Source organism: Bubalus kerabau, chromosome X, assembly GCF_029407905.1.
Source record: "Bubalus kerabau isolate K-KA32 ecotype Philippines breed swamp buffalo chromosome X, PCC_UOA_SB_1v2, whole genome shotgun sequence".
NCBI classification, from domain to species: Eukaryota; Metazoa; Chordata; class Mammalia; order Artiodactyla; family Bovidae; genus Bubalus; species Bubalus kerabau.
In genome coordinates, this window is record NC_073647.1 from 156546758 (window position 1) to 156560784 (window position 14027).

The 14027-nt window shown below is 37.9% G+C and overlaps 1 protein-coding gene across 8 annotated transcripts in view; it reads left to right on the plus strand.

The window, feature by feature from the left end:
* PPEF1 (protein phosphatase with EF-hand domain 1) overlaps nt 1-9216 on the plus strand; it is a 151466-nt gene extending 142250 nt beyond the window's left edge. For 6 of the 8 annotated variants that reach the window (XM_055563473.1, XM_055563478.1, XM_055563479.1 and 3 more), the window contains 3 exons: nt 1716-1879; nt 4691-4775; nt 5975-6602. In XM_055563473.1, the coding sequence (XP_055419448.1) occupies nt 1716-1879; nt 4691-4775; nt 5975-6183 (458 nt within the window). In that variant the 3' untranslated portion in view covers nt 6184-6602. Of the gene's footprint in view, nt 1-1715; nt 1880-4690; nt 4776-5974; nt 6603-6921; nt 7047-7895 lie in introns of those variants that run through there. The other 2 variants (XR_008708017.1, XR_008708018.1) reach the window with 2 other exon arrangements.
* Nucleotides 9217-14027: the final 4811 nt, after the last annotated feature.

Consider the following 14027-nt stretch of genomic DNA (forward strand, 5'->3'; position numbering starts at 1 on the left):
ACAAGGGTAACAGCCCATTTTTCACTTTCAGTATATTATTCAATAAATTACATGAGATAGTCAACACTTTACTATAAAATAGGCTTTGTATTAGATAATTTTGCTCAACTCTAGGCTAATGTAAGTGTTTTGAGCACATTTAAGGTAGGCTAGGCTAAGCTATGTTGTTCAGTAGGTTAGATGTGTTAAATGCATTTTTTACTTATTATATCTTCAACTAATTATAGGTTGTAATTTATAATATAAATATAGGTTATATATTGGGCTATAACCTCATTTTAAGTCTAGAAAGATCTATACAAAACATTGAAAAAAAAGTGGGAACAACTCTATTAATATCACACAAAGTAGACTTCAAGGAGATACACATTATTAGAACTATAAAGAGATACTTTATAATAATACTCAGTTTTCTAATTGAATCCATTTTAAATGTGTATGTACCTATTTATATAGTCTCCTTAAAAACTGTGTAAAACAAAAATGGACTGAACAAGTAGAAGTTGGAAAATCTACTGTCATAGTGGGAGATTTTAATGCTCTTTTCTCAGGAACTGAAAGTATAAACAGACAAAAGTTTAACAAACTTTTCGTAAAAGACATATGTTGAACTCTATCCAACATTGCAGAATATACACTCTTGTCAAGCATAAATGGAACATTTATGTTTGACCATTAAGTGGAACATAAAGCAAATCTCTACAAATTTTGTATTGGAAACATACAGAATAAATTCTCTGACATAGTGAAATTAACTACAACTTAATTACATAAGGTAGCTAGAAAATCCCCTTGGGCTTGGAAATGAGGAATACACTTCTAAATAACCTTTGTCCTTAGCAGCTAAGTGTGTGGTGAATGGTCTTGGTGGGGGTATCAAATGACTACTCTTTCTTGAAAGCAGTTTGGCAAAATATATCAGAAGCCTTAAAATGTACATACCTTTAGGTCTAGCAATTCTACTTCTAGGAATGATCCTAAGAAAATAATGGAATAATTTCACAGCCATTAAAAGAATGATGTAGGTTTATGTTTATTAACATAGATGCATGTCCATGATTGTAAGTAAAGAATCAAGTTAGAATATCTATGTTTGTTGTGTATGTGTGTGTTGCCATATGTAATACACATATATGAAACATATGGTACAACGTATATTTGGCTTTAAGAAATATAAAATATTGTACCTTTATATATGTCCATGTTTATATACATAGAAAAACAGTAGAAATAGTAATGTTTTCTGTTTATTCAAAATCCTTTCAAATGAGCATATCTTTAATAATCAGAAAGCAAAAGTATATTTTTAAATACTACATGTAATATTAGAGGATGAAAGGATATTACCTAAGAAAATGAGACATGAGCAATATGCTCAAATGTTAAAAGTAATCTTATCTTTTATATCCTTTTGTGTTTTCAAGTCTTCTATTATAATTATACCTTACTTTGTTAGTAAGAAAAAGGGAAAAAGATCTAGCATACCCAAATTCTGATCACTTACCCATAACAGTAAGGAAAAGATCCATGGAACCTCTAAGGCTTTCTTTAGTTAATCTTCCCTCAGAGCTGTGGGGTCTGGTAGACAGATGATAAAGGGTAGCAGAGGCACCCAGACCTCAAAACCCAGGCTGTCTGCTTGCTCCATTGATGAGGTTGCCTTTTTTAAAAATCAACTTATCAACCAATTATATGGGCTTTGTTGTTGCTGTTAGGAAAACTTTCAATGGGCCAGTGGGCTTTTTCAATGGAGAATGTTTTGGGGCTGAACTTACCATGGAGATCACTGAGTTCTCATCTGGTAACCACAGACAAAGATGGAAATATTGACTACATGTCTGGCTTCCAGGATGTCCACATTCAGAAACCTGTGAAAGAGGTAAGTGAAATAGCACCAGTTAAAACCTGGCTGGCACTGAATATCCTCTGCACAACTTATGAGTTCCTTAGTTCTTTGAAAAGTTGGGAGTGGAATTGGCTAGTGGATGGGCATGGCAGTCTTAGGAAAACAGCTAAGGGGGGGTGTTCCAGGTACGTTGTGATCTGTTCAGGAAATTTGTGTGTTGTAAGGATAGCCAAAATGAGAAGAGATGAAAAAGTTTCTGCAAGCAAATCTCTGTCAAATATGTGATTCTTGTCTTAAGTGCTGTTCAGCAGAAGAGCAGATATGAAATCTGTATTTTATGTAATACACTTTTTAAAAGCCTCAACACACTCCTGTTAACTGCCAGTAAGTATAGATACCAAGAAACAAAATTAGAGATACCAAGGGAACATTTTGGGCATAGATAGGCACAATAAAGGATAGAAACAGTATGGACCTAACAGAAGCAGAAGATATTAAGAAAAGGTGGCAAGAATACAAAGAACTATACAAAAAAGATCTTAATGACCTGGATAACCACAGTGGCATGATCACTCACCCAAAACCAGACATCCTGGAGTGTGAAGTCAAGTGGGCCTTAGAAAGCATCACTATGAACAAAGCTAATGGAGGTGATGGAATTCCAGCTGAGCTATTTCAAATCCTAAAAGATGATGCTGTGAAAGTGCTGCACTCAATATGCCAGCAAATTTGGAAAACTCAGCAGTGGCCACAGGACTGGAAAAGGTCAGTATTCATTCCAATCCCTAAGAAGGGCAATGCCAAATAATGTTCAAACTACTGCATAATTGCACTCATTTCACATGCTGGCAAAGTAATGCTCAAAATCCTTCAAGCTAGGCTTCAATGGTATGTGAACCGAGAACTTCCAGATATACAAGCTGGATTTAGAAAAGGCAGAAGAACCAGAGATCAAATTGCCAACATCCGCTGGATCATAGAGAAAGCTAGAAAATTCCAGAAAAACATCTACTTCTGCTTCATTGAGTATGCTAAAGCCTTTGTGTGGATCACAAGAAACTGTGGGAAATTCTTAAAGAGATGGGAATACCAGACCACCTTACCTACCTCCTGAGAAACCTGTATGCAGGTCAAGAAGCAACAGTTAGAACCGGACATGGAACAATGGAATGATTCAAAATTGGGAAAGGAATATGTCAAGGCTGTATATTGTCACCTTGCTTATTTAACTTATATGCAGAGTACATCATGAGAAACACTGGGATGGATGAAGCACAAGCTGGAATCAAGATTGTCAGGAGAACTAGCAATAACCTCAGATATGTAGATGACACCACCCTTATGGCAGAAAGCAAAGAGGAATTAAAGAGCCTCTTGATGAAGGTGAAAGAGAATGAAAAAGCTGGCTTAAAACTCAACATTCAGAAAACTAAGATCATGGCATCTGGCCCCATCACTGCATGACAAATAGATGGGGAAACAATGGAAACAGTGACAGACTTTATTTTCTTGGGCTCCAAAATCACTGTGACTGCAGCCATGAAATTAAAAGATGCTTGCTCCTTGGATGAAAAGCAATGACAAACATAGACAGCGTATTAAAAAGCAGAGACATCACTTTGCCAACAAAGGTCCGTCTAGTCAAAGCTATGGCTTTTTCAGTAGTCATGTATGGATGTGACAGTTGAACCATAAAGGCTGAATGTCAAAAGAATTGATGCCTTCCAACTGTGGTGTTGGATAAGACTCTTGAGAGACCCTTGGACAGCAAGGAGATCAAACCAGTCAATCCTAAAGGAAATCAACCCTGAATATTCACTGAAAGGACTGATGCTGAAGCTCCAATACTTTGGCCACCTGATACGAAGAGCCAACTCATTGGAAAAGATCCTGATGCTGGGAAAAATTGAAGGCAGGAGGAGAAGGGGACGACAGAGGATGAGATGGTAGGATGGCATCACCGACTCAATGGACATTGAGTTTGAGTAGACTACAGGAGTTGGTGATGGACAGGGAGGCCTGGTGTGCTGCAGTCCATGGGGTCGCAAAGAGTCGAACACAACTGAGCGACTGAACAACAACAACAAAGTATAGACTTACTGATATGATATCTTATACATTAAGAATTTTAAAATTTAGAATTTCTTATTAAAATGGGAATACCCCAGGGAGAATTGTCAGACCTTCGGTACTCATCAGTAACTAGTTACAATATTGGGCTGAAAGTGAGCTGATGGGAACTAGGACTGGGGTGATTGTTTGCAGGGGAGATGAAAAGTTGATCAGAGAAAAGGAAGTAAATGTACACATGGGAAGCTAAAATATCCACAGGAAGGAGACTTTTGGCTTCACTTGAGAGACAGTTTACCATGGTGACTAAGCTCATAGGTCTTGGCTTCAGGCCAAGATTTAAATCTTACTTACCAATTATGTGAACCTTCAGAAATTTACTTTACCTGTTTGTCTTCCAGTCTGTAAAATGGGCACAATAATAGTTGTGTTCCCTGGGCCTGTTTTTGAGGATTGAATGAAATAATCCATAGACACTCTGAATGTAGAGCCTGGCACACAGGTGCTATCAATAAGTATTGGCTATTGTTATTTACTCCTTCCAGATTCACTTTGGACCATCCTCTGAGGAACATAGGCTGAAGACACTACAGAACACAAGAGCATGGTCTTTTATCTGATTTAAGAGGGTTGGGTCTCCAAGGAAGGCTTGCCTTCTCAAATTTCTATCTAAATCACATACTCTGAATTGGTGACCATGTTGTGTGTTTGTTACTTTTATAAAATTGATCTGTTATTCTGTATGTTTTAACATTTAGACAATCTTTATTTTAGGTTCAGTCTACTCTAATTGAAACAGTATACAGATACCGATCTGACCTGCAAATCATCTTTAATATCATTGACTCTGATCACTCAGGTAAATTTGCTTCGATTGGTTCAGTAGCAGTAGAAAGCAAAGGCTAGTCTGTTTATTTGAAACCAGAACTCTGTTTTCATCTAATGCATTCTTCATCCAAACTTGATTTAACTCAGGGAAGAGTGGAGAGCATGGGGATAAACTCATGTTTAATATTACTGTTTTGTTTAGTTTGGCCACAAACTCTCTATTCAAATCCATATGGTACAGGCTTATGTATCCATTAGTCAGATAAGACCAGCTCCTTTTATAAATCACCAGCACAGATGAAAAAAGAATTAACTGTCCATTTAAAAATCATAATTATTTCTGGCAATAAACATCATTCCTAGAGTTCTGATTCTGTTTTTTGGACTGAGGACTATGAAAACTCTTTCTGCTTAGGTTTGATGCACAATTATTTATTTTCAAGCTTTAAAAAATATCATCAGATAATCTTCAAGCTTTAAAAAATATCATCAGATAATCCCCAACTGCAGAGAGCATTAAATACCAAAAAATCATTAATCAAAACACAAAAGTAAGTTACTGCCTATAGAAAATGGTGGAGCCATTGTTTACAATCCTCTTATTGAGTCTCAGGGCTAATTCTCCCTTTCCTTTGATGTAGCTCTCCTCTCTACCATCCTCTGTGTCCCTCGCCCTTAGGTTTTAGATCTTGTAATTTCTACATTACATGTATTAGTACCACAGTCTGCAGTCCCCTCCCCCACCTTTGGTTCACTGTTTACTCATTCCAGCTTTAGAATAATGGCAGATGCATGTTGATGTATGGCAAAACCAATACAATATTGTAAAGTAAAAAAATAATAATAAGTTAAAAAAAAAATCTCAGGATCACTTGGTAATTTAAACTGAAATATTGTTTCTTTCATTTACAATCTTACTTTTCCATTTCCTTCAGTTTCTCAACGGCCAGGCATTTTTGTTGTTGTTTAGTTGATAAGTCATGTCCGACTCTTTTGCTGCCCCATGGACTGTTGCCTGCCAGGGTCCTCTGTCCATGGGATTTCCCATGCAAGAATACTGGAGTGAGTTGTCATCTCCTTCTCCAGGGGATCTTCCTGACTCAGGGATCGAACTCATGTGTCCTGTATTGCAGGCAGATTCATTACCACTGGGCCCCCTGGGAAACCCCACCCCTCCCTAGGATGGGTCTTAAAAATGAATATTCACAGCCTTCTCCTATATTCTTTCAGGCCTGATCTCCATGGAAGAATTTCGTAGCATGTGGAAACTTTTCAAAAGTCACTACAGTGTCCATATTGATGATTCCCAGTTTGATGAGCTCGCCGAAAGGATGGACTTAAACAAAGATGGAAGCATTGACTTTAATGAGTTTTTAAAGGCTTTCTATGTAGTGCATAAATTTGACCAGTTGAACAAATCAGACACCAAGCTTGCATAACAAGAATTAGGGCTTTCCCTCCTTGAAATAGTTGGCCCAAATCTCTGACACAGTCCTTACCATGACCCTTGAAATCCATACTCAACAGTAGAGAGAAGTAGACCCCAATTTATGCCATAAGTAGATGTATAATGTGGGTATTGTAAGTCCCTAGTAAGCTGTTATTGGTAAGACTAGGTTAAATGTCAGCTTATAGAATTTGACTCCAGTAGTGGGAGTCCCACATTGTCAGGTAGAAACTGAATTTGAGCCTAGTGTTGGTCTCTTGGATGCCACCTGACCAGGATACCTGAGCAGTTTGGAAACATATTGAAAAGAACCCACAGAACACCAGAGGAAAGTACAGCATCTGTGAGTGGCTGAGGGATGGGAGGAGGAATACAAAACTATTAATGGAATAAAGTGTTTCCATCTTTAAACTGTAATCTTCTTTGGAGATACCATAAACCAGTGATTTTCTGTTGTGGGAGAACCACACTTCAGGGATGGGGGCCATATCAGAATCTTGGGGGAGGGTGTTGGAGAGTATTGTTTGAAAAAGCATAATTTTTCTTGTCTATTGGAGATAAAAAGTGAATACATCCAGATGGAACCCTATAATTAATATAGTTTGACACCTTCATTGGTAAGATGGGGCTTGGTTGTGTATACATTGTGTAGTTTATTCTGCCATTCTGATTGCATATCAAACATGAGAGATTTCTACTAAAGGTAGTGCATGTTTCATTTTTCTCTAAGTTTGGGAACTTCAGGATCTATCAATATGCCAGATTAAATATCAATATGCCTGCTTGCTACACACACTGGAAATAATGGATCACGTGTAACAAATATCTTTTAAAAATGCATTGCTGAGTTGGCAGGTAAGTAAAAGAAACCCCAAAAGCAAGGCGAAAAAAAGAGCATAATTAAATTGCTATTATGGTATTATTACTATGGTTTAAGTGATATTAGCTTTATTTAGCGATATTACATTTGGACAGGATAGACTTTAGAAAAGACTATCATTTGGATAAAAAGGTCATTGTTGTTGCTTAGTTGCTCAGTCGTGTCTAAGTCTTTGCGATTCCATGGTCTGTAACCCACCAGGCTCCTCTGTCCATGGTATTTCCCAGGCAAGAATACTGGAGTGGGTTGCCATTTCCTCTCCCAAAAGGTCACTACTGAATGCTAAAAGGAATGATTCACCAGGAAGATATAATAGTTATAAAATTATGCATCTAAAAACGTCGAGTTTTAAAAGTGATAGTGTAAAAATTGATGTAACTGCTGGGAGAAATTGATAGAGGGAGATTTTTAATATACATCTGTCAGTAATTGATCACTTACATAAAAAACTTGTGTATAGAAGATTGGACAACCTAATTAATTTACCTGATCATGTATGTGTATATGTATTCTGCAATCAGTTTTAGAGAATACACATTATTTTCAAGCTCATATGGAACATTTATAAAAACTGGTCATGTATTAGACCACAAAACATATATCAAACACTAAGCAATCAATAACAAAGATACTACATTTTTTGATCATGATGCATAATTTTCCTAGGGAAAAAAAGAATTTGCTACAGCTAACTCAAGAGCAATAGGAGAGTCTGAAGAGCCATTAAATAGGAGAGTCTGAACATAACCATTAAAGAATGTGTCAATTTGGCTAGGCTGAACTACAGTTCTCAGAATTCCCTTTCTTGCATGTTTCTGTTTAAGGTGGACCATGGTGGAGATTCTTAAGAGATTTGGAAGGCAAAGAGAAGTGGCAGCCATGGTGTAGCTCCTATACGCTATTGCTGAACTGCTGATTGACCTTGTTGGTGTGAAGCGGCAGCTAGGCCTGCAATTGCTGTGTTCCCCTGGATCCCATGTCAGCTGCTCTTATTCCTGGGACCACTGTGTGGGTTTAGCTGCAGGATGAGCACCTGGGCCAGGTGTGTGTGTTCAGTGCCATGATGCAATTTCTGGGCCAGGTGTGTGTTTAGGTCCGTGATGAAGTTCCTCAGGCCCAGTGTATGTTTAGCGCCATGATGGAGGGCCCTGGCTTCTTCAGGATGCCAGGTTCTTGGGAGGTGCCAGCTTGTGCGTGTGGGTTTGAGCCTGCTCCAGATCTGCCCTGCCTGCCTACCCTGTGGACATCGAGCTCCAGAATCAGGTATGTTGTCGACAGGCCTACAGAGTCTGCTTAACCAGCTTCCACATTTGTATAAACCACCTCTACACACACACACCCCTCTCCCCACCTCCCTCACTGGTTTGGCCTCTGTTTGAACTCTGATTGATACAGAATTTGGTACTGAGAGTGGTTCCGGAAAAATAATTTTTGGAAAAAAAAAAAAAAAAACGAGTACTCTGACTGTGTATAAGCTGACGTGTGCTGAGCTTCTGCTGCATTATCTCACATGAAAATCCACTGCTCATCCTGGAATAGTTGTTTTAAGAAATATCCAATCTCTGGCAGTACCAGATGAGTCTTTTTTTGTTGCTTCCTGAATGTCATTTTGTTATTTATTCTCAGGTTTCTTTCTACAACTTTCATTTTCTCCCTTGGGCTTCTAATCTCTGGGATTAATTGTATGCCTTTGTTGGAAATTTTACCTAAAAAATGTCCTTTGATTTTACTAAACATTATCATTTAATGTCACAAACTTATGCTTGAGAAGAGTTGTGCTTAACTAAAATTCAGTTTTACAAAGTATGTGTGTATATATGTTATACAATTAATATAGAGTTGTGAAATATCTCATTTTAAATTTATATTTCTTAATTACAAATGAAATTGAGCATCTTTTCATTAGTTAGTTGGTTAGTCTGTTTTCTTATAAGAAAATGCTTGTTCTTATCCTTGGCTTGTGTTTCTAACATCTGTTTATCTTTTTCTTATTGATTTCTAAAACCCTTCATGGTGCTAATCCTCTGTGGGGTTTTTTTTGGTTTGTTTTTTTACATGTTTCATGATCTTTATTTTTGAATTTCCTCAGTGTAGACTGTTATATTCACAATATATTAGAATTCATAAAATTATATTTTAATAGAAATTGGAAAAATGTGGTTTGGGTGTCTTAGTTTGGTTAATTTAAATACGTGATTTTAAAGTGGTCATCTTGTTACCAAAAGGTGGGGTCCAGCTGCTCGCCTCTCAAAAGCCAATAAACAAGCGGGGTTGGTGGAAAGGAAAGTTTGCTTTATTTCAGGTGCTGGCAACTAGGGTGGGGGGCAGAACGTGGGGGTGGACATCTATCCAAAGGCCAGCTCACCACCACCGCCCCCTCCCCCGCCCCCAACAAGCAGCGGGTAAGAGCTTTGATAGACAGAGGAAGGGTTCATGAAGAAACAGTACAGTCAGCTCTGACAGTCATCTTCAAATTGGTCAATTCAGTTCAGTCGCTCAATCGTGTCTAACTCTGCGACGCCATGGACTGCAGCACGCCAGGCTTCCCTGTCCATCACCAACTCCCAGAGCCTACTCAAACTCATGTCCATCACATCGGTGATGCCATCCAACCATCTCATCCTCTGTCATCCCCTTCTCCTCCCACCTTCGATCTTTCCCAGCATCAGGGTCTTTTCAAATGAGTCATTTATTCGCATAAGGTGGCCAAAGTTTTGGAGTTTCAGCTTCAGCATTAGTCCTTCCATGAATATTCAGGACTGATTTCCTTTAGGATTGACCAGTTGGATCGCCTTGCAGTCCAAGGGACTCTCAAGAGTCTTCTCCAACACCACAGTTCAAAAGTATCAGTTCTTTGGTGCTCAGCTTTCTTTATGGTCCAACTCTTACATCCATACATGACTACTGGAAAAACCATAGCTTTGACTAGACAGACCTTTGTTGGTAAAGTAATGTCTCTGCTTTTTAATATGCTATCTAGGTTGATCATAGCTTTTCTTCCAAGGAGCAAGCATCTTTTAATTTCATGGCTGCAGTCACCATATGCAGTGATTTCAGAGCCCCCCAAAATAAAGTCTCTCACCGTTTCCCCATGATGTCATGGGACCGGATGCCATGATCTTAGTTTTCTGAATGTTGAGTTTTAAGCCAACATTTCACTCTCCTCTTTTTCACTTTGATCAAGAGGCTCTTTAGTTCTTCTTCGCTTTCTGCCATAAGGGTGGTGTCATCTGCATATCTGAGGTTATTGATATTTCTCCCAGCAATCTTGATTCCAGCTTATGCTTCATCCAGCCTGACATTTCACATGATGTACTCTGCATATAAGTTAAATAAGCAGGGTGACCATATACAGCCTTGACATGCTCCTTTCTCTATTTGGAACCAGTCTGTTGTTCCATGTCCAGTTCTAACTGTTGCTTCTTGACCTGCATACAGATTTCTCAGGATGCAGGTCAAGTGGTCTGGTATTCCCATCTCTTTAAGAATTTTCTGCAGTTTGTTGTGATCCACACAGTCAGAGGCTTTGGTGTAGTCAATAAAGTAAAACTAGATGGCAAAAATAGATGTTTTTCTGGAACCCTCTCGCTTTTTTGATGATCCAGAAGATGTTGGCAATTTGATCTCTGGTTCCTCTGCCTTTTCTAAATCCAGCTTGAACATCTGGAAGTTCATGGTTCATGTACTGTTGAAGCCTGGCTTGGAGAATTTTGAGCATTACTTTGCTAGCATGTGAGATGAGTGCAATTGTGCAGTAGTTTGAGCATTCTTTGGCATTGCCTTTCTTTGGGATTGGAATAAAAACTGACCTTTTCCAGTCCTGTGGCCACTGCTGAGTTTTCCAGATTTGCTGGCATATTGAGTGCAACACTTTAACAGCATCATCTTTTAGGATTTGAAATATCTCAACTGGAATTCCATCACCTCAAATTGGTCATCAGTGGTTTAACCAGTGTCATCTCCATTATTTTAAGTACAGTTGACCTTCATTTCCAATCTCAGTTTGTTTCCATTTCTTTAAGGCCAGTTCTCAGAATTGTGGCCCCTTATTTCATGGGTACAGTCTGGTCATCATGTAGTTAACATCTCTACCTGGGGTTTCAGTATCTATAAGACACCTGACAGGATATGGCTCTGAATATTATCTATAGGCCTTGAGAAAGAACTAAAGGTCCTTGACTATGCTTAATAACTACATTATTATTATTATTTTATTTATTAATTTTTTATTTTTATAAATTATTTTATGTATTATTTTGATAATTTTATATTTTAAGTGTTCACAATGGGAATTTAGTTGATTATGAAGATTTTGGTTTCATTTTTTTATATAAATTTATTTATTTTAATTGGAGATTAATTACTTTACAATATTGTATTGGTTTTGCCATACATCAACATGAATCCACCACAGGTATACACATGTTCCCCATCCCAAACCCCCCTCCCTCCTCCCTCCCCATACCATCCCTCTGGGTCATCCCAGTGCACCAGCCCCAAGCAACCAGTATCATGCATCGAGCTTGGACTGGCGATTCGTTTCATATATGATATTATACATGTTTCAATGCCATTCTCCCAAATCATCCCACCCTCTCCCTCTCCCACAGAGTCCAAAAGACTGTTCTATACATCAGTGTCTCTTTTGCTGTCTCACATACAGGGTTATTGTTACCATCTTTCTAAATTCCATATATATGCATTAGTATACTGTATTGGTGTTTTTCTTTCTGGCTTACTTCACTCTGTATAATAGGCTCCAGTTTCATCCACCTCATTAGAACTGATTCAAATGTATTCTTTTTAATGGCTGAGTAATACTCCATTGTGTATATGTACTGCAGCTTTCTTATCCATTCATCTGCTGATGGATATCTAGGTTGCTTCCATGTCCTGGCTATTATAAACAGTGCTGTGATCAACACTGGGGTACACGTGTCTCTTTCAATTCTGGATTAAAGATCTAAACATAAGACCAGAAACTATAAAACTCCTAGAGGAGAACATAGGCAAAACACTCTCTGACATACATCACAGCAGGATCCTCTATGACCCACCTCCCAGAATATTGGAAATAAAAGCAAAAATAAACAAATGGGACCTAATTAAACTTAAAAGCTTCTGCACAACAAAGGAAACTCTAAGCAAGGTGAAAAGACAGCCTTCAGAATGGGAGAAAATACTAGCAAATGAAGCAACTAACAAACAACTAATCTCAAAAATATACAAGCAACTCCTGCAGCTCAATTCCAGAAAAATAAATGACCCAATCAAAAAATGGGCCAAAGAACTAAATAGACATTTCTCCAAAGAAGACATACAGATGGCTAACAAACACATGAGAAGATGCTCAACATCACTCATTATCAGACAAATGCAAATCAAAACCACAATGAGGTACCATTTCATGCCAGTCAGAATGGCTGCGATCCAAAAGTCTCCAAGCAATAAATGCTGGAGAGGGTGTGGGGAAAAGGGAACCCTTTTAACTGTTGGTGGGAATGCAAACTAGTATAGCCACTATGGAGAACAGTGTGGAGATTCCTTAAAAAACTGGAAATAGAACTGCCTTATGACCCAGCAATCCCACTCCTGGGCATACACACTGAGGAAACCAGAATTGAAAGAGATAGATTATTATTATTTGATCTCCTTTGACTGTTTTCAGAAGAGAACAACATTTCATTCAAATGTTCTCATTTCTCTGATTAAACTTAGTCCTTGGCTAAAGTTTTGCCATAAACAAAAAGCAGGCAGAGGACATGGGGGGCAAGGACCAGAAGGTCCCATTCTGTTTCAATCTGATTGCAAAAATCAACCTTCAAAAGTGTTCTGTGGAGTGAATAACTGTCCCTTAGATGTGCCTGTGACCTCCATGGGTCACATATTTGCATTCATTTAATTTTGTTATTTTCTTGGCTTCTCTAGTCCTTTGAGTTTGTAATTACCAGTCTAGAGGGGTGGGTGATCTGCACTTCCTTCAGGGAATCCTCCAGAAGTACTCTTTATCTGATTCAAGCTTTTGATAAACATTTGGTGTAGTGACATCAAAATAATATGCTCTGAGAAGTGTCTTGAATACACTTTATACACTGCTGATTGAGCGGTACTAATCCTGTGTTCTAAATTTGGGAAGCAGATAACTTATTCCAATCTGTGACTTGATTTTTCACTTTCTGATATATTGATATGTCTTCAAGGAAAAGTTTTCCTTTATTTTGTAGAATGGCCCATCAGTTTTTAAATAGAATTATCACACTGTAACCATGAAATAATAAACTGTACAAAGGCAAAAGTAGAATAAGTAGAATAACAAAAAATATTTTACTAAAAAGTAAGATTTACAGAAGTTTTCAGAAAAGCCATCCAAAATGGTTACAAGCTTTTTCTTGAAGAGGATTCTACACTTGACAGCAGAGTAAGGGCTGTGATGTTTGTTTAATGTTCCCATTTTGATTGAAACAATCAAGTTTGTCTATCTACATCATCTGAATAAAGTTAGATTTGGATAGAGAGCATATATCTAAAGAACTGGTTAGCTGCTTTAATCGGTGCAATTAGATCACCATAAAAGTGGGGAAAGGAGCCCATAAAATTAAAACTACCTTCCCACACAAAAAAATAATAAAAATACCCACACCCCTGCAGCTAACCCTGACAACTTCCTTCATTTCCGGTGCTTTATACTTAAACCATGATGGAGGAAATAAATAAAAGCAGAGTGGGGCCCTTTTAAAAGTTTGTCAACAGTTTTGATGATACTTCTAGCCTCTGCTGATGTTTCACAACAGTGAATCAGGACAAGACATAGATTTGCTAATGTGCATTTAATCACCAAAGGACTGAAGCTTTCTAGGCTTTTGTTCTGCAGTGTTTGTAAGACTGTATTCATTAAATGCAAACAAAAAAGGAGAAAGTCTTAGAACACTTGGTGATTGGGTCAATGTAAATATTAT